The 22,430-nt window shown below is 33.2% G+C and overlaps 1 protein-coding gene across 1 annotated transcript; it reads left to right on the top strand.

The window, feature by feature from the left end:
- Nucleotides 1-10,694: 10,694 nt before the first annotated feature.
- LOC123195420 (shewanella-like protein phosphatase 2) lies at nt 10,695-12,424 on the top strand. The gene has a single exon (XM_044609100.1). The coding sequence runs from the start codon at nt 11,006-11,008 to the stop codon at nt 12,200-12,202; it is 1,197 nt and encodes a 398-aa protein (XP_044465035.1). The 5' UTR covers nt 10,695-11,005; the 3' UTR covers nt 12,203-12,424.
- The last annotated feature ends 10,006 nt before the right edge of the window (nt 12,425-22,430 follow it).

Here is a 22,430-nt window from a genome sequence, read left to right as displayed (position 1 = left end):
TTAAAGACTTTTGGACGTCCACTCTAATACAATTAAGAATTAATACTCTCACTATCCGAAATAGATTAAAAGCTTAATCTCAATGCTCCCACTAGATTAAGACGAATAAAGCAAGCAATTGAGGATCATTACTCCCACTAGCCAAAATAGGTTGGAGCTCAATTGTATTTGCTTACATTATTTAGAACAAAAATAGGTCTTATATCTTAAGACTCAATTAATGGTCATTAAAATATACCCATCCTTATTCTTTTCTCATCTCATTCAGATGAAACCTTTTATCAATATCATCTCTATTAAGAAAAATATCCTTTATGAATGTAATATCTCTAATACAAGTTCAGTTAATATTCTAACAAACTCCTTCCTAATGAACATATACCCTTTGGAGTGCTCAGCGTATTTGATAAAGAGCTCAGCGTATTTGATAAAGATACATTCATTTCTCCTTAGTCCTAATTGTTCAAACTTATAGGAAAAGCTATGGATAGATATTGCTAACTACTAAGGGTACAATCAATTAACTCAGGTTTTCCACTTAACCATAACTCATAGGGAGTAGAAGATTTGGATTAGTAGGCAATCAGTTAAGTACACAAGTAGCAATAAACATCATATCATCACAAAGTGACTTGACGTTTTGCTTGCACCTTCATTGACTTAACCATTTCCAATAGAGTTCAATTACTCTTCTTCGTTACATTGGTTGTTGCGAAGTTTTGGAATTACTATTTATCATACTATTTCTTTTTCATTACTTAGTTTCTTAAACTTTTGAAACAAATGCTCAAGACCTCAGTGAATTCATAAAACTCTTATTTATTTTGTCTAATTGATTCTCAACCTCAGTTATATATAGTGTCTAAAGTAGTCTACTACTTCTGACTTATGAGAGATTAAGTAGACAAGATCGAATCGAACATTGTTATCATCACTAGTAATAAAATATGAAATACATTCTCAAACTTTACATTCATAGGAAAACATATACCTAAGTATATAGATTGCAAAGGAAGTCAAATTCTTATAGCTTCATTGAATGGTTTTTTAGAAGTTTTTCCAACAAGACTGCTCACATGTGGACAATTCTATTTATATAAAAGTTCCTAATAAACTTTCATAGGCCAATTCTTTCAACCTATCTTGGCCAACTTGCCCTAATGTAGTATGTCATATATTTGCATTTATATTCATACATATAGGAGAAACAAATAATGAAAAACTTAACATTATAAAAAATGTAAGGTGACAAATACCATATAACCATTCAACCAGCAAACCAAATCTGTAGAGATCAATTCTATCACATTTCAATAAAACACCCAGAGAAATTCAAACTATATCCTAGTTTAAGAAGAACAAGTACTTCGACCAAGATTTGTTAAATATTTGGAGCATTTTGGATTTCGTGTAGGTATAGGATTTGACCAACTTGCAAAACTCATTTACCCGTGTTTATTCCTCTTATTACAACCTTTGTATTGTTGTCTATATATATCCAATTCACTTTATTCATAATTTGATAGAAATCTATTAAAAATTTTCTATTATGAGCTACTTAGTCGGTGGTTTCTGAGTTCATAATCCATGTAAGATAATATTCAGTTAATATCATAGTACTAAAAAATAAAGTTTTATCACTTTATGTTGAACAAGATTATCATTTTCAGCTCTATTCATTCACAGGTAATATAATTCTTATTGCTTCTATTGCAACTACTTATCTTGTTTCTGCCTTTTCTTTTAGTATTTTTGCCACTATTCACATTTTGATTTCTTTTTCTTTTTCTTTTTCTTTTTCTTTTTCTTTTTCTTTGAGCATTAAACGATCTCTTTTCTATATTAGGACTTGAGACACTCACTTTTAAAAGTTGATTCTGTAACGTATGCATGAGTACTAAATTTAGCTGCCTCAAGGGCATTTGTCCTCCAATTTTATGTGGTTATTATAATTAACAAAAGTCTTTCTTTCCTCACTGTGGGTCATATGTACCTTTATACTCTCCCACTATCGAGAAGAGATCGGTTTTCTAAATGAACCTATTATTCATGTATCAGGTTATGCGTAGTTGACTTTAGTTTCATAATCAGATTAGACATTCAATCAAATTCAATAATCAATTGTTTTTATTTGGGGACTGTAGTTCCTTCGAACTTTTTAACTAAAACCATATTTATGACATATACAGTTGAACATTAATGCTACTCACATACCAGATCGATCATCATGAAACTAATCAAGATATCACACGAAGTGAGTTTTGCTTCTTACATGCGTGATGTGCGTCCACAACACGTTTGTGTAAGACACTGATTGGGTTTCTATCCCTTAGTCAGCTACAACTCTATCTTAATCTGATCCACGACCTCCAAAGTCTTTTGCTCATCTAGGATATTGTGTATTTTAAATGCCACATATTGTAATTCTCTCTATTCAATATCATTCTCATTCAAATTAGCCATCATTTTCTAAAATGTTATGGTCAACTAGATCACAAAGACTATCTATTAGACACAACGTTATCAATACAATCAAATATACATCAATTGTCGCAATTACGCATTAAAATTTTAAAATACCTTACATAAGGCACATAATCGAAAGTTCACTATGTTCTTAATTATCTTCCATGACATAAATGTTTGACATTTTAAACTTTAATCTAATTGCGCCAATATTAATTATGGATGAGAATTTCATTAAATTCTACTAATCTCAAAATTCCCACATTTAACTAATATATATGATATAACAAATGCATCATCTATCTTGACTATGACCATTTCATCAACCCGTATTGATCTTTGAGTTACTTTATTAATGATAAAGTCTCTATTACATTTGCATTAGGTCAAATACCTCACATTACATTAATTTGGGAATAACGTGAAAGTAGTGGATATACTTTTGTACATTACAAAGTGTCGCTCTATAACAAGTTATAATGAATCCACTCAGTCCCAAAAAGTTTCAAATTACGTCTCGAATAAGATCATTGATTACGGGGCTCATATTTATGCATGGATATCATCTCTTTTCTAATTAAGAGAATTCAATAGAGTATTCATAGTTTCGACATGCAATGTGATGGTCTCTAGTCAACAACCCTGCATGAAGTAGAAACATGTATTTCAAAACACCAATATGTGTTTTTAGGAGTCGAAATAAGATATTACATGTCATTATATGTCGTAAGACCGATGAAACACATCTCATATACAGATCCGAGTACTATACAACATCTAAGGATCAGAAAACAGGTTTCACGTGCCAAGACACGCTGGAAATGGATGTTCACATGCCAAGATGCGTTGGAAATGGATGTTCATGTGCTATCATGCGCCACAATAAGCTCATACGCCCCTTCACGCATCGAGTCGACATCGCACGTGACTACATGCTCTATAAAGGGTCTGCAACAAGCTTCAATGCGCTAGGAATGACTCGAATGCGTCGTCATGCATCGGTTATTGGACGTCACGTGCTTCCACGCACTGGATTAAGCTGTCATGCACTCACACGCGTTAGTCAACATTACAGTCAATAATTTGACTGTTAATCGGTCAACAAACCTGATAGATCATTGGCTGGTTTAGGTTGAATCCAGTTGAGCCAATAGGTTGACCCGTTAACTGATGGATCTTAACCAACCCGTTGACCAAAGGATCGGGTAATCGAATTTTCCCAACTTGATTTCAATCCAAAATCATGCGATGAACTCTAGAATTTTGTCCTTCTAATTGGTCGATTTTCGATGATTTTACAGAGACACAACCATAGGGCTTTTCTAGCCCAATTGACGCTGAGTCTAATCATTCTAAGTTTCGGTGTCGATGGTGTCGGAATCAATTGAAACGATGACAAAGAAAAAGACGCCTATAGTCTCGATTTTGGGTCAATTTTCATCGATTTTGGTGTTAATTCGAGTTGTTTTTCAATTCAAAACATGCAATACCATTCCAATCATTTATCTAACATGTTTCCCAACACCATTTTCATGCAATTTTGGTCGAATTAAATTCCTGCCCAAAAACAAAATTTTAAATAAAATTCAATATACAGATTCTAATTTGCATAATATACACAATACGATTCATAGAAAACATAACAAATATGTATCCTAGGCTTTGATACCAATGTTGGGAATAATTAAACATGCTAAGATCAAATTCTGTGAATTATATAAATAAAGATTTTGCGTACCCGTTTCAATTTTCGATGAAACTTCTTCGAATTCTATGCGAGGTGTTGACATTAGTCTATTTTCATGACACCATTTGCCCACGTATTGCTTTTCATCTTGGGAGATAGGATCTGTGTATGTGTTGGGTGGAGAATTTTTCCCTTTTCATAAAATGACGTATCATGTTTTGGGAGGCAATTAGGACTATATATAAGGGTCCAACTGCCAATTATTAACCACCAGTAACTGCCCTTTGGCAGTTAACAAAATTGGGTCAGGTCGACCCGAATCCAATATTTTTCACATCAATTTTCAATAATTTATTAATCAACTAAATTTTGCATAAAAATTTCCCCCCACATCACACCAATTCCTCATAGTTTAATCACATGCATTCCAACACAATAATTTATATTATATTATTCCCTCACAACCAAGGATTTAAAAACCAGATCAGACTAGACAGTCAGATCGGTTAAACTGTAAACCAGTATTATAGCTGAATACTGTTGAAGACAGAATTGTTGTGAGGTTAAAATCAGGTTGGACCAAGGTCGAACCATCGGTTTACACATGAATCGAGGTCCAACCCAATCTAGGGGGTTCCTAGTTCAAGGCTGCGTATAAAATAACACTTTTATTTTTTTCCTATTCCTTGTAGTGCACATAGATGCAAAACATCAGTTATTACAGCCGCCAAATTTCTCCGACTTCATATGCTTGGGTACATCATTTATTACAAAATGACAAAGAAAATGGTAAAACTAATGCAAATACTGAGCCTGGTAAGGAGGTTGAGAATTTGAAGGATGAAGCTGACGCATATACCAAAGAGCTAGCTAATATGGAACATACTGGGGCAAAACACAGGGGTGACATAGCTATTAATGAAAAAAGAGAGAGAGAGAGGTAGAGACAGGGAAGAAAGAGGATGTTGATAAGGAATTACTACTGGTATTTTCCTGAGAACTTTTAGATTTGATCCTTTTGTCCTCTGTGCTAGTAACTAAACATGTAAGTAGGGTATTTTTTTCCTTGCTTATCAACTCTTCTGATGTGTTGCAGGCTTAGTCAGTCACATAAGGGTGAGGAAAATCTTTTGCTTTTGTTGAGTTAAATCCTATAAAAGAGTTGTAACGTGTATTGGTTGGCTTTTCAGGTTGAAGACATGAGGTTAATTATTTATAACTTGGGAAAATAACTTTCCCACAAGGATGTCAAGGTGAGAATTTGAATTTTATGTCTTCTTGTGGGACTTAAATTTCTTTTTTAAATATAGATTTAAGAGCAATACTTTGTATACCTAGTTTTGAATACCTAATTGGATATTCAGATGATGTATCTGAATGTTATTTATGTGATCATGATACCCAATTTTGGATATTCAAAACTCTATATATATATATACACACACACATACTGTGTAAAACATATGTAATTACTAATTAGATATAATTTTTTTTGGTTTTTACATAAAACTATAATTCCGGTCCAACCAACCGGTCTGACCGAAACCAGTATCTAAAATGATTTTTATCCCGATCTGATTTTGAAAAGCTTGCTCACAACAATGACTTCAATTTTATAGTCAAATGGCCAAACTTATTCATTTCGTGCTTAATCATCCAAAGCATAAATTTATTCTAGAGATTTTTGCTCATGCTCTAACATCTTATAAAACCTAGATCACATAATAGCATTTACTTCAATCATAAATTAAAATCCTCTCTAAATCTAGTAATTATCATTACTCTACACAAATAATTCCATGTAAATGACCTTGCAATATTTACTAAAATGGTAGATTCCACCTTTTTTTTTCAACAAAAAGATTTGATATAGGCTTGATCTTCCAAAAATTCTTCAAAAATCACTCTCTGCTCCATAATATGTTTATCTCTTTTTCTAAAAATTCTCTCTCTAAATAGATAAAAACCATGCTTAACATAATCTCAACAATTTACGTTTAAATAAAATTATTGACAAATGCTTATTCAGAATGTAGCTTTCTCATCCTTATCCATTTTTTTAAAATAAATATATAAAATAACATAATTTTGCTTTAGATCATACTTGAGATACTACACCACTACTCCGTCTTTGACGGCTTTCTCTTCCTACCTTTTTTCCTCCATTCAGCCAATCATCTCTCATTGTTGGAATTACTCAGTCAACTCCCAGTGCGATGAAGAGACTAAGATCTCTTCGTTCGACGGAGAGATGAAGATGTCATCTATGTCTTTTCCTTGATGAAGAGTTTGTCTCTTTATTAAACAAAAGGATCTTTATCTCTTCATCGTAAGGAGAATCGGCCAAGTAATTTTGACAGTAAGAGAAGACCAACTGAATGGTGGAAAAAGCGATGGAAGAGGAGGTCCTCGGAGACGGAGTGGTGGCTAGACAGGAGAAAAAAAAACTAGGTGTGAGGGAAAAATAATCACTTATCAAAATTAGAAATGTTTAGAAAGTAATGAAGTTGTTAGTTTTCAAAATTTTTAAAATAAAATAAAATAATATATTTTTTAATAATATTATTAAAATAACAATTTTATTCTTATATATAACTGAGAATTACAATAAAAGTTTATTTATAAGTGAAATTTTAGATTTTTTGAAAGATGACAACTACGAGTTTAGAATTACACTAATACTTGGGCAGGAACAAGTCTTTGGGGCCCAAAAAAAAAAAAAAACACACTCCTAGAGGTATTCCTAGCCACAGTTCATGTATCAACGATTTCGGTTTGGAACCATCGGTTCACTATTCAAAAAAACAAGAATCCTAAACTGAAACCATTACAGGACGATCGTAACAGGTTCGAAACTAACAATTCTGGTTCATAACCCCGGTTTGAAATCGACATTGAATCGTCAATTTTAATACATGGCCTCGATTTTTTTTTTTAACTAATAATTATAATAATTAAAAATAAAGAAATAAAAAAAAGGCTTGGACTTAATTTTTCAATTAAATTTCCTACGTATCTTCTTGGGTTTTAGAAGAATGAAAGCCTACGTAGTTCTTTTGACTTTGCGTATCCGATAGCTGACGGTACCCCTTTACCTTATCATTCACTTCCACTATCTTGACTACTAGCTCCCATCATCAAACTATCCATTGTTAAATCAAGAGGTTCTTCATTGAAGTCCACTGTTATATCTTCTTGGTGTAATTTGGCTCTTGTCCAATCGTCCACGCATACTTGAGCTTCAGCAGATTCGAGAGCTAAACTTGATTACCTTTGGTCCAATATATTACTTCTTTGACTAAAAGTTTGTTCTACTGCAATAATTGATACTGGTGCTGCTAGGACTTGTTTAGTAATAGCTGCTAATATTGGAAGAGTTGATGCATGTTGACTCCACAATTCTAAAACTAGAAAGTCTTTACCTATATTGCTGTCACCAAACTCAAAAGTGGTGATTAGATAAATATCAAGCTCCAAGGTGGAGTATGATGTTCCTCTTGGCCTTTTTCCCCTTTGCATCATAATATGATCACTATAACTAATATTTTGGGTTAATGATGAGATAATAGGTGGTAGAAAGAAAGAAGAACTATCTTGGTTACTATAAACTAATGAATATTCAGTATAAACTTATTTAATTAAATTCATAATAGTAGTTATAGCTAATGAAATATTAACTTCACAATCTAATTGCATGCATTCATAATATAATGTTAAATAATCCACAACACCATCTAATTTAAACATATGATCAAATAAACAAGCAACAAGATAAATTTCTAGAATTTCTTTTATAGTAAGTTAACAATTTTATTTTTATTAAAAAAATAGCTTATTTTAAAATAACATCTTGTTCGACTTCTTGTAAAGTCTTAATAATATTAAAGGCTTCATTTAAAAACAAATGAGAAGTGAGATAATAAACCCTACTTAAAGTATAAGTTACATTATTAAAATTTCTTAATACGTTTAAAATTCTCTTATAAATATCCCAATGTTTGAGATATAATATAACTTGTGACACATTTTATGAAATAAATGTACACAATAATTCCATATAATTAAAAGACTCATTGAACAATTCATATGTTGAATTCCAACGAGTCGACACATCTTTAGGAAAATCTTTTTAGTATTTTATTATGTAGTTTACAAAATTTACCCTATTCTTTTATAGTTTAAGAATGTATCCATAAAAATAAAATTGCTGTTATTGGATTAATATAATTATTAAGACATTTTAAACCATCTTGTACACATAAATTTAATACATGACATGCTCATCTAATATAAAAAAATCTACCACCTAAATTGGGCTTGCAAATTTTGGTTAAATTAGTAATTGAAGTCGTATTTGCAGCCACATTATCAAATGAAATTGAAAAAATTTTAAAAACTAATCTATATTCTTCTAATATTATTTTAATTACTCTATAAATATTATCGGTTGTATGTCGGTCATCAAACACCTTAAATGCTAAAATTCTTTTTTATAATTAAAATTTATCATCTATCCAATGACAAGTTATACCCATATAATAGCGAATTTGTCAATAGTTACTCCAAATATTACTACATACAGATACACGTCTGTCAAAATTTGAAAATAATTTAATTAATTCTTTTTTTTTGTTTTTTATATAAACCTAATAATAATCTTTTTAATGTGTCTCTTGGAATGGTTTTATATGTATGATTTAATGCAGTTTTCCAATAATTATTAAAACCTAAATTTTCATCAAAATTAAACGCTAAGTGATCTATTGCTACTATTTTTGTAAATTATTCTTTACTTTTATTATCACTATAAATAAATAGAGATTTATGTAGAGAACCATACTCGGTTATTTGTGTTTGATCTCTATTTTGTCCAATTTTTTTCTGGATGCTTTGTAACACCCCAGGTCCAATAGCCCGGCCCACTGTTAAGATATTGTCCACTTTGGACACACAGTCCATCATGGGTTTGCTTCTGGGCTTTGCAACCCAAAACGCGTCTTAACAGTTAAGGAGCTCACAGGCTATTTAACCAATTCAATTCTCCCACCACTAACCAATGTGGGATCCAAAGACAGAGCACACACAGACCCAGCATCTCCCCCGTGTTTTGTCGATGTGGGATTTGCCTAAGGGTATCACATACACCCCCCTTTACGGGACTCAGCGTCCTCGCTGAGGTTTGCCCCACCATCGTTCAAGAGGACACGCGGAGTTGCTCTGATACCATTTGTAACACCCCAGGTCCAATAGCCCGGCCCACTGTTAAGATATTGTCCACTTTGGACACACAGTCCATCATGGGTTTGCTTCTGGGCTTTGCAACCCAAAACGCGTCTTAACAGTTAAGGAGCTCACAGGCTATTTAACCAATTCAATTCTCCCACCACTAACCAATGTCGGATCCAAAGACAGAGCACACACAGACCCAGCATCTCTCCCGTGCTTTGTCGATGTGGGATTCGCCTAAGGGTATCACATGCTTTGACTTCAAGTGCCTCTTGAACGTTCCATATCCACCTCTTTGCTTGAATTTATAAATTTGTTTATAATAATTGCAAGCAACTTCAAAATTATCATCTTCTTTTTGTATTTTCTTGAAATGAATCTTGAAAATATCAAAGGTAAGAATTTTTTGGGATTGTTGTTCCATCTCCACTTGTTAATGTTATTGTTGTTGTTCCACCTTTACATATTGACTTTTACTTTTTTGTGTTGAAAAATCTTTCATAAATTGATTTTCATTCATATTTGATATATATGAATATTGACCAAATTTTCTATTATCTGAAGAATTTTCATTATTTTCTATTTTTGATAATAAATAAAATTAATTATATAAATAAATTATATGATTAATTATGAAAGATAATGAAAAAATAATAATAAATAATAAATAAAATTAATTATAGGAATAAATTCTACAATTAATTATGAATTGTATAATAAAAACAGAAATTACAATTAATAAAAAATAAAAAAAAATTAATTGAATTTGAGAGAATTTGATTGAAAGATTGAGAGAATATTAAGAATTAAAAGAATGAGAAATGAAAATAAATGAAAGTGTTTGAAAGATTGAGTGGGAGAGTTAAAAGATTGAATGAATATATACATGAAAAATTTTTAAAAAGGGGGTGAAAACAGATTTTTGAAATTTTGGTCCCCTGCAAAATTTCAGAAATATGCAGGGGACCGTTGGTGCCCCTTTGTAAAATTTAAAAAATAAATAAATTCAAAAAAAATGTAAAAGTTCCGATTAATAAGATTTGAACTGTCGTTTAGCTGTCAATTCATGAACCGGATATGAACTAACGGTTCTATAGTTCTAAACTAAATAAATCGGAATTAAACTGTTAAAATCCGGTTTCGGTTTCAATTTAGGCCGGTTCTGATTTTACCTATTCCGGTTTTGCTTTTATCCAGACCAGTTTCGATCTGGTTCATGGGTCAAACCGGCTCAAGCCAGGTCTGCCCAGAGGTCACTGGAGGCCTTCGTAATGGTCATGAAAAGCATGAAGCCTTGGAGAACCTGGAAAGAGGCGTGATGGCCTTCAGTCGACGCCGATGGAGGCTAGAAAAGGTCTGACTGTGAATTTTCTAGCCTCTAGGCATAGAAAAGGTGCGCTCGAGCCTTTTTGACTCTGAGAGGCCAAATTTCACCACCCATTTACGTAATCTACTCAAACGACCTAAAATCGCGTTCACGTTCTCACCTACCACCAATCCATCCCATTGTGTTCAAACTCCCATCCTGTCAAAATAATTGAATCATAAACTCCCATTGTGTACAGACCATTAGCATCTCTATCCCAACTGCTACAGTTGATCTGAACATCTTTCCTGAAAATTGAAATGAAAAACAAAGAAAACAAAAGCAACAATATAACATGCCAGAACTTACCGGCGTTTCTCTCTTCATTCGTTGACACTTTCGTGGATTTCACAGTAACCGACGGCCTTTTTCTCCCGAACCCACTTCCCCAAAACGTCCCTGAAACGCCACCACCAATGGCTGCCCACTACCCATCTCCGGATCGTCTGATTGCCATCGGTGATCTCCACGGAGACCTGGAAAAATCAAGGCAAGCTTTTAGATTGGCCGGTTTGATCGACGGCTCTGATTGCTGGACAGGTGGGTCCACGACGTTGGTTCAGGTGGGTGATGTGCTCGACAGAGGGGGTGAAGAGATAAAGATACTTTATTTGTTGGAGAAGCTGAAGAGGGAAGCTGAGAAAAATGGAGGTAAAATTTTGACCTTGAATGGAAATCATGAGATTATGAATGTTGAATTTGATTTTAGTTATGTGACTGAGAAGGGTCTGAAAGAATTTGAGAATTGGGGGTTTTGGTATGGTGCTGGTAACAAAATGAAGTCTTTGTGCGTTGGTTTGGAGAAGCCCAGGGATTTGTTTGATGGGGTGCCTTCAGCTTTTAGGGGTGTGGATGAAAAGTATTGGAATGGAATTAGGAGTAGGATAGCAGCATTGAGACCGAGTGGACCGATTGCCAGGCGGTTTTTGAGTAAGAATGTGACAGTCTTGGTGGTTGGGGAGTCCGTTTTGGTCCATGGCGGGTTGTTGAAGGAGCATGTGGAGTATGGGTTGGAGAGGATTAATGAAGAGGTAAGGGACTGGATTAATGGATTGAGTGGGAGGCATGCACCGGGGCATTGTCAAGGGATGAATGCTGTAGTGTGGTTGAGGAAGTTTTCAGCTAATTATGCTAAGTGTGACTGTTCGTTACTTGAACATGCTCTTGCGACGATCCCTGGTGTGAAGAGGATGATTATGGGGCATACAATTCAGGATTCTGGGATTAATGATGCATGTGATGGTAGAGCTATTAGGATTGATGTGGGTATGTCCAAGGGATGCGGTGATGGATTGCCTGAGGTTTTGGAGATTTTTGGGAATAAGGGGTTGCGAGTCCTGACATCGAATCCATTGCATCAAAACAAGAACAAAGCTTATTTGGATGCTTATAGCAACAAGGGGCTTGGTTTGCCAAAAACAGAACAGGGACTGAGACAAGTTGAGGTTAAGGCTTAGGTTATTGTTATACACTATCTTGAACATAAATATATATTCCATTTGTGGTCTGGTAAGAACAATATTGTTCTATGGGCATTGCACTTTAGAATTCTGAAATGTTGATGTAGGTCATTAATTCAATGTGAAGATGAAAGAGGCCTGAACACTTTTTCTAGTGTTGGCTTCTTGAATTGAGTGTTTGTTGTTTAAGTTGTAATTCATTGCGTCTTCTTTATTGCCCGTTGAAGGAACTTGCATATTCTAATTCTTCCAAGATTCTATAAAGTGTAGCAATAATAATGATAATAATTATAACAATCCGAAGAATTTTAATGTTGACTGCCAGATTTTAGAGGGAAGTTTCAAAATCTTCAGCTATCAAGAACTTGATTAACATTGATTGTTGAAGTACTAAATTCTGCATATAGTTGCTTATGATTGATCCCTAATAATTCATCACTTATAATTAGTCCATTAGTTAAGTTTTGTAGTTTGCCTTTTGGTTTTATGAAGAAATACAGTTTTGATAGAATCCCAGATTCAAACTTGAGATCACCAAGTGTTTCTTTTTTTTTTGCAAAAAGATATATCTGATCATTCAAGTATATGAAATTGAGTTTTTGTTATTGTTCATGTTTGATTTGCAAGGTTTTTCAGAGAATCAACTACTTGAAGCCAATTTTTTTGAACTCAGATTGCACATTGATGTGTTGAAAGGCTAGGTCCGGGTCTTGGCTAGCCCGTTGACAGTTAGATCAGTTAATTATTTAAATATTATTAGAATAATATTCACTCAAACAAAATTATGGTCTGATTATATATTTGTATATATTTCTAATCTTATAGACTTGTCTCGAACCAATTTAACCAATTGACCTGGGTTTTAAAACAATGTTTGAACTAAAGTTCTTGTTATTGTGAATAACACACGGTTGTACTTAGAATGCCTTACTCTTTTTCAAAACAAATCATATAATTATGAAAATAAATAAATAAAATAAAAAATAATTATAAGTTATTAATAAAACTATATACTCTTAGTTTTGAATTGATTATAAGTTATTAATATTCATATACAAATTTAATTCAATAATCATAATATTTATTTAACTAAGAACTCCTAATTGAGACTTAATTAATAAAATCGAATAGATGTATAATCATATGTATTTGTACGCACTAATATGCATAAATAATCTTCTTATACATAGCCATGCATTCATTCAAAATCAAGTTATTATAATTTTATTTTTGGGTTGTAAAGGCGTATTCTAATCTAAAGGTATATACATCATTTCAATTACACGAATAATTACACGCAATATGACCCAGTAATCTTCAGACCTTTAATTTATCATAGTCAAATTAATCATTCGAAGTTATGACAGAATTGTAGTATTATTCAGAAAAGATGACGCATGAGCATCACATCTATGTCCAAGTCACGTAGCAAAAGTATGACGTAGAATGCATCGAGGTGTACAATAGACTATAATTAGAAGCAAAATACAACACTTTGGCCTTCTTGTGTTTTTGCAGAACAAGACAAATAATCTTTCTAAAGAAAACACAACATGTTAAATGAGGTTCAACTGTGACTTTCATTCATTGACCTTCTAAATATTACCTCATGCATTTCGTAACATTGTAATGAGCGAAACAATGTCTAATTTTGTACTTTTTTACATCAGTTCTCAATAATTTATCAATCAACTAAATTTTGCCTGAAAATTCTACCACATCACACCAATTCCCCATAATTTAGTCACATTCATTGCCAAAATCAGAGAGAGCAGAGTTGGTTCAATCCAATTAACCAAAGAAGCTCAAGAGAGAGAGTGTAGAAAATACAATTATTTTCTATTTCTTGTGTTTACAACTTTTACATATAATGAATATATATAGTAAATTCTAATCTAAGTTTGGTAACACAATAAGAATTGCACAAAAAAAATTATGTTTTGAATGGAAGGGAATAATATGTTAATCAATGTGGAATATGATTTCCAAGGATATAATCTCTAATAATGTGAGATATGATTTCCAATACTCCCCCTCAAGCTTGTGGTTTGTAGATGTCATAAACCCCAAGTTTGTGTAAAAGGTAAAAATGTTGTTTGGATCCCAGAGGTTTAGTGACGATATTAGCTAGTTGCTTTGATGATCGAATATGGTAAGGCTTTATTATTCTTTCCTGTATCTTGTCTCTCACAAAATGACAATCGATCTCTATATGTTTAATTTTTTCATGAAAGACTAGATTGGTAGAGATGTCTTTTGTTGCTTTTTTATCATAATAAAGGCTGATCGATTCTGAGATTTTTACACCTAGGTCCTCTAACAAACTACGAATCCATATTATTTCACAAGTAGTTGTTGTCATTGCTCGATATTCAACTTCAACTGAAGAGAGAGAAATAGTGGATTATTTCTTTGTTTTCCATGAGATAAGTGAATCCCCAAGTTTTACACAGAAGTTCGTCAATGATTTCCTTGTCATAGGACATATACCCCAGTATGAGTCATAATAAGCTGTCACTCTCAGGTTCTTATCTTGAGGAAATAATAACCCTAGACTCTGACATCCTTTCAGGTATTTAATTACCTTTAAGGTTGCATTCATATGGGATTGCTTGGGTGCATGCATGAATTGACTAAGAATCTAAACAACATAACTAATGTCTGGTCTGGTCATTGTGAGATAAATTAATCATCCCACTAGTCGTTGATACTCAAGATGATTTTGCAGTGGTGGATCTTCTGCTGTCTTGCTGTTGTGATCATACTCTTAACTAGTGAGTTTGATATTTTGCTCTACTGTGACGATGCTTAGTTCACGAGTAGATAATCCAATATCTGCTATTAGTTCCAAAGCATACTTCCTTTGGCTGAGGACAATTCCATCTACAGATTAGACAATTTCAATTCCCAGAAAATATTTTGGAGATCCTAAATCTTTTATCCTAAATGATTTGTGGAGATGATTCTTTAGCTTCTCTATGGCTATTATGTCATTACTAGTTATAAAGATATCATCCACATAAACCATAAGACATATGAACTAATTTTTTTGTCTTCTTGTGAACAAGACATAATTATGTCTTGACTGTTTAAAACCTAGATTGATTAATGCCTCTATAATTTTGGTGTTCCATTATCGAGATGTTTGTTTCAGACCATAGAAAGACTTTCACAATCGATATGCAAAATCCTCCCCCTGTCTATGAATTCCCGATAGAACCTCCATATATATTTCTTCATCTAAGTCCCCATGAAGAAAAGCATTGTAAACATCCATCTGATGATGAGACCAATCATGAGAAGCTCCACTAGTAAGAAGTGTAAGAACAGTAACATGTTTAATGACAGGTGAAAATGTCTCTTGGTAATCAAGTCCTCCCTATTGAGTGAACCCTTTTGTAACTAATCGAGCTTTATAACGTTTAATGGAACCATCAGCCCAATGTTTTATCTTGAAGACCCATTTGCAACCTATGGGTTTCTTATGAGATGATTGTGGCACTAAATCCTAGGTCTTATTGAGGTACAAAGCTTCTAGCTCATCTACCATCGCTTGACACCAATAAAGTGATTGAACTACTTCTAAATATGAGTTAGGTTCACGATGTTCATAAATGTGACTGATGTAGGCTCTGTGCTCTAGAGATAACCTATTATAATTGATGTATTGAGAAATAACATATAGTTCAGATAAAGCAACACAAACATAGTCAGTGCTCCAAATGAGGGGTTTTATGGTTCGTGATAAATGTCTCAAAGGGACATGTGTAGGAACATCAGAAGTAACAAGAACATCCATAGATGATGAAGAAGTTAGATCTAGGATAGGTAAGGATGAATTAGCTCCTTGTGTAGAGTCAGAACCTATTGATACATCGCCAGTGTTACAAGAAGATGGAACTACATCATACTCTTATTCAAAGAATTCAATGTGAGTCATTGGTGGTGAGCTGGTAGATGTTGTGTCTATAATTTCATCAGCAAAAGCAAAAAGTCTTCATGAAATGTGACATCTCTACTGATGAAGAATTTGTCTATAGCCATATCATACAGATGATATCCTTTTTGTAGTGAAGGATATCTTATGAATACACATCGAATTGCTCGGGGTGTCAAATTTGTCAACATGCTGAAGCTTGGTGGAGTAGCAAAAACACCTAAATACTCTTAAGTTCCTGATGTTTGGTTTCTTGTCAAAGAGAAGTTCATAAGGTGATTGGCTACCCAAAACCTTGGTTGGCATTCTATTGATTAGATAGGCTGTTGTGACCACATAATCTCCCCATAACTTAGGTGGAATTTTGGATTGGTGTTTGAGGGCACAAGTTACTTCCAATAGATGTCTGTGTTTTCGTTCCACGATACCATTCTATTATGGTATGTAAGGGTAGAAGCTTTCATGCAGAATTCCTTGAGAATCAAGGTAGGCAGTGGTGGTGTAGTTAAAAAAATCTTTTTCATGTCTATTCAAATTCGTTGGATTTTTGTGTGGAATTGAGTTTGGACCATGGACATAAATTTCAGAAAAAAAGAATGTGTTTAGGCCTTTGAATTCATAAGGTACAACCATGTGGCACTTGAAAAGTCATCTACTATGATAAGGAAATACTTAAATCCATTATAATTAGGTGTACTATAAGGTCCCCAAATGTCCAAATGTATCAATTAGAATGGTTTTGTGGTTATAAAAGTGCTCGTGGGAAAGGTAGTGCGAGTTTGCTTAGTTAGAGAGCAAATGAGACACTTTGGATATGAGATAGTACTCGAATGCCCTAATCTTTGATTGAAAATAAATAACATTTTATTTATTTGATTTGTATTACAATAAGGAGAAGTAATACAATTTTTATTTAATAAAAGAAATGTCTTAGGGTTCGGTGTCCAATAGTATAGTCTATGTTGTACTTTACCCAAGCCTATTAGATGGCCAATTGAATGGTCCTTAAATGTGCATACAGTAGGCAAGAAGGTTATAGCACATTTGTTGTTTGCACATATCTTAGATACTGAGATGAGGTTAAAGCGGAATGAGGGTATATATAAGACATTTTTTAGTATGAGTTTATCTAATTGAACACCTCTTATTTGTGTGGCTTGAGTTGTGATCCCATTAGGTAATTTGGCAGGTGTTGGAGGAGACAAATATTTTATGTTAGTGCGGAGTTCTAGGGGACATATTATATGATCACTAGCCCTTAAATCTATTATCCATACATCTAGAGAAATAAAAGTATTTAAGCACGAAATTGTACCTACTTAAGAGGTTGAAACGTCATTACCCTTTGGTAACTGATTTAGAAGCTGAATCAGTTGACCATATTGTTCAAATGACAGTCCTTTTGTTGATCCTAGACTGGTTGAAATAGCTTGATTTGTTGTGGACCCTTTTGTTTTTGTTTTATTGGATCCAAAACTACCATACAACTTCCAACAAGTATCTTTGGTATGATTTCATCGTTTGTAATAGTCACAATATAATTTTCCTTTTTGTTTGGGAGGTTAACTATGATTATTAAAACTATTTGGTGCTAAACAAAAATTATTAAAAGACTGGGTTCCAATTTGATTTTGTGTTATGGGTGCATATGGGCCATTGGATCATTTGGCTTCATCCTGTCTGTTCATTCTCCCATATAAATTAAATGTTTTAGATGACCTTAATTCATTCTTTTCTTCTCTAGCTGCCTACATCTTTTGATAAACATTAAGGGCAACAATTTTTTTTTTCATCATGCCCAATGTTCTTCTGACTTTCATCTTGAACAGCGAGGTGAGATTTTTGTCGTAGCGATGACACCTCTGCAAAGGTAAGTATATGGGTTCTAAAGGCAATGAAGCCCTCGTTCAACCCCATTAGAAAGCGAGTCAGCCTTTCTCGTTCCTTTGCACGTTAGATTTGTCTGAGAACTTCTGTTGGTGCAACTATTAACTCTTCGACGATGTCTAATTCGTTTCACGCAGCGGAGAGTCTATTGAAAAAGTTTGTGACACTTTGATTTTCTTATCGGATTTCAACAAGAGTTTGTCAAACACTATAGATCTTTGCAAGATCTAGGGCCCTATACATATCTTTAATGAATCCCCATAACTCGCCAACGTCTTTAATATCTATTGTGAACTAGCATTTGGTTCAGAACCTTGGTTCACCATAGATGCTTCAGTAGTTGATTCTGGTGACATGGGATCGACAGATGTTGGTTTAATTAGCTTCATCTAATTCAGATATCGAATCGTAAAAAAAACTAACGGCGAAATTGCTTTCCTTTGTGCAGGTTAATGGAACACAAGTGAGATTGTCTGGGATTGGAGTTGGAATAGAAGATTAAAAGGAGAGCGAGATTGTCTGGGATTGGAGTTGGAATAGAAGATTAAAAGGAGAGCAATTCAGAACCTTACTCTGATATCATGCCGAAATCAGAGAGAGTAGAGTTGGTTCAATCTAATGAACCATAGAAGCTTAAGAGAGAGAGTGTAGAAAATACAATTATTTTATATTTCTTGTGTTTACAACTTTTACATATAATGAATATATACTGTAAATTCTAATCTAAGTTTGGCAACACAATAAGAATTGTACAAAAAAAAGTTATGTTTTGAATGGAAAGGAATAATTTGTTAATCAATATGGAATATGATTTCCAAGGATATGATCTCTAATAATATGAGATATGATTTTCAATATTCATTCCAACACAATAATTTATATTATATTTTTCCCCTTACAACAATGACTTATTTTCATAGCCAAATGGTCGAACTTATTCATTTCGTGCTTAATCATGCAAAGCATAAATTTATTTTAAGGATTTGCTTATGCTCTAGTATTTTATAAAACCCAGATCACGTAACGACATTTATTTTAATTATAAATTAAAATCCTCACTAAATCCAGTAATCATTATTAATCTACATCAATAATTCAACATAAATGGCACTGCAACATTTACTAAAAGGGCATATTCCACTTACCTTTCTTCCAACAAAAAGATTTGATGCAGGCTTGATCTCTAAAAAATCCTTCAAAAATCGCTCTCTGTTTCCTAATACATTTCTTTTTTTATCTAAAAATTCTCTCTTTAAACAGAAAAAAACCACACTTAAAAGAAAATTGTTATAACCTCAGTAATTTGCGTTTAAATAAAATTATTGGCAATTGCTTGTTCAAAACATGGCTTTCCCATCCTTATCCATTTATATATATATATACACACACACACACACACATACGTACATACATACATACATACGCACAAATATATAATATCATAATTGCATTTTATATCATACCTGAGATATTACAATTCTCCCCTCCTTAATTGGAATTTCGTCCTTGAAATTCACTTGAATAATTTAGGAAATTTTTGTCTCATATCTAGCTCAATTTCCCACGTGACTTCTTCAATTTGATGATTTATCTAAAGAACTTTGATAAGAGGAATTTGTTTATTTCTGATTATCCTTACTTTTCTACCCAGAATCCAAACAGGTAACTCTTCATATGACAAATCCTCATATAGATCAACATTTTTTAGCTTTCAATACATGAGTAGGGTCCTCAATGTACTTATGAAACAGTGAAACATGGAACACATTGTGAATATGATCTATACTCTCTGACAACGAAAGACAAAAAGCTCTCTTACCAATCCTTTTTAAAATCTCAAAAGGATCGATAAATCTAGACTCTAGTTTTCTTTTTCTCCCAAATCGAACCACATTTTTAAAAGAGGCAACCTTCAGAAATATTTTGTCACCCATAAAAATTCTAAATCTTTCTTTTGATTATTTGCATAACTTTTCTAATGATTTTGGGCCTACTTCATTCTCTGTCTTATCTATCAATTAAACATTTTCAATCGTCCTTTTTATCATTTCAGGCCTTAATGACTACTCAAGTGACTTTCTTTCACTTAGATCATCCTAATATGAAGGAGATCAACACTTTCTTCTATAGAGAGCTTCACATGGGGGTCATCCCTATAGTCGACTGATAATTATTGTTACAAATAAATTCCATCAAAGGAATAATATTAGCCTAATTCACTTTGTGATCTAAATAGCAAGCCCAAAGCATATCCTCAATAATCCAATTTGTTCGTTCAGTTTGTCCATTTAATTGAGGATGATATGTCGTACTAAAAGCCAATTTAGTACCTATGAAGACTATTCCAAAAAGCTGATGCAAACCTTGTATCACGACTTGTCACTATGGTTTTAGGCACTCTATGTGATCTCACTATTTCTTTAACATAAATTGCTCTTAACTAATCGACTGATGTAAAATCCTTAATTGACACAAAATGAGCTAATTTTGTGAGTCGATCCATTATGACCCACAAGGCATTAAATCTTCTTTGAAGTCGAGGAAGTCATATTATGAAATCCAAGGAAATATCCTTCCATTTCCATTTAGGCACACTCAAAGATTGAAGTAACCTTGATAGTCTTTGATTTTCTACCTTGATTTGGTGACATGTGAGACACCTTAACACAAACTCACCCATCTCTTTCTTCATACCAGGCCACCATAAATTTTGTCTCAAGTCTTGATACATCTTTACACTCATAGGATGAGCAGTTTAAAAAGAATCATAAGCTTCAGTCAAAATTCTTTGTCTTAATTTGACTATCTAGGAAACATATACCTAATGCTTGAATTTTAATACCCTATTTATCAATCAAAAATCACCTTTAAGTCCTTCCGATAATTTTTTCTCAGTCTATTGGCATAACTCATCATTTTTTTGACCACTTTTTTATTTCATCAAGTAAAGTCGACCTGATCTCCATTCGAGCCAAAGCATATATTACCACTTCAATTTGTTCCTTAAGAATCTTTTGTCGTAATTCTTTTTGTACAATGATATGGCTCATAAAGGCTTTTTGACTTAAGGCATCGACTACCACATTGACCTTCCTTGGGTGATATTTAATTTCATAGTCATAGTCCTTAATTGATTCCAACCACCGTCTTTTTCTCATATTAAGCTTCTTTTGAGTGAAGAAGCATTTAAGACTCTTGTGCCTCCAAATTTTCAAAGTAAAAACAACAGCAACCAATTTAAGATCATGAGTCGGGTACTTGCATTTAAAATCCTTTAACTCCTTAGACGCACAAGCAATAACCTTACCCTTTTGTATTAAAATTGCTCTAATCCCCTTGTGCAATACATTAGCAAAAACATAGAATTCTACACCATATTCAAGTAGGGCTAAAATTGAAGCGGTAGTTAATTTTCTCTTTAATTCTTGAAAACTCTTCTCGGATTCCTCAGTCCACACAAAAAGGGTGTCCTTCTTAGTTAGAGTTGTAAGTGGCCTTGCAAACCTTGAAAACCATCAACAGACCTTTGATAGTACCTAAATAGGCCTAAAAAACTTCTAACCTCCTTGAGTGTCTTTGGTTTTTGTTAATCTAAAATAGCCTCAATTTTACTTAGGTCTATAGTAGTTCCATCAACAATCACCACATAACCTAAACATACTACTCAGTCAAGCCAAAATTCATATTTATTGAATTTAGCATATAATTGTTTTTTCTTTAGTCTTTGCAATACAATCCTTAGATGTTTCTCATGTTTTTCGTGACTTCTCAAATAAATTAGAATATCATCAATTAATACAACAATAAACTTATCCAAATACTCTTGGAAAGTCGAATTCATTATATCCATAAAAATATTTGGCATATTGGTTAACCCAAATGACATGACTACAAATTTATAATGACCATACCACATTCTAAAGGTTGTCTTGGGAATATCCTTCTCAACAACCCTCACTTAGTGGTATTTAGACCTCAGATCAATTTATGAGAAAACCAAAGCTCCCCTTAATTGATCAAACAAATCATCTATTTAGGGTAAGGTGTACTTATTCTTTACTATCACTTTTTTCAATTTCTTGTAATCGATGCACATTCTCATATATCTATATTTCTTTTTCACAAACAAAATATGGGCTCCCCAAGGTTAGAGACTCGACCTAATGAACCTATTATCCAACAACTCCTGAAGTTGTTTCTTCAATTCCTATAGCTCAGTTGGTGTTATTCGTTATAAAGCTTTAGAGATTGGTATAGTACTCAATGCAAACTTAATACAAAATTCTACTTTCCTCTTAGATGCCAACCCTAGTAAATCTTCTAGAAATACCTCAAAAAACTCTTGAACTACAAGTACATCCTTTAAGCTTAGACCTTTACCATTATCCTTAGTCACCACAT

Source organism: Mangifera indica, chromosome 14 (genome assembly GCF_011075055.1).
Source record: "Mangifera indica cultivar Alphonso chromosome 14, CATAS_Mindica_2.1, whole genome shotgun sequence".
NCBI lineage: Eukaryota > Viridiplantae > Streptophyta > Magnoliopsida > Sapindales > Anacardiaceae > Mangifera > Mangifera indica.
Note: the sequence above shows the minus strand (reverse complement) of the source record. Positions and strands in the feature narration are given on the sequence as shown.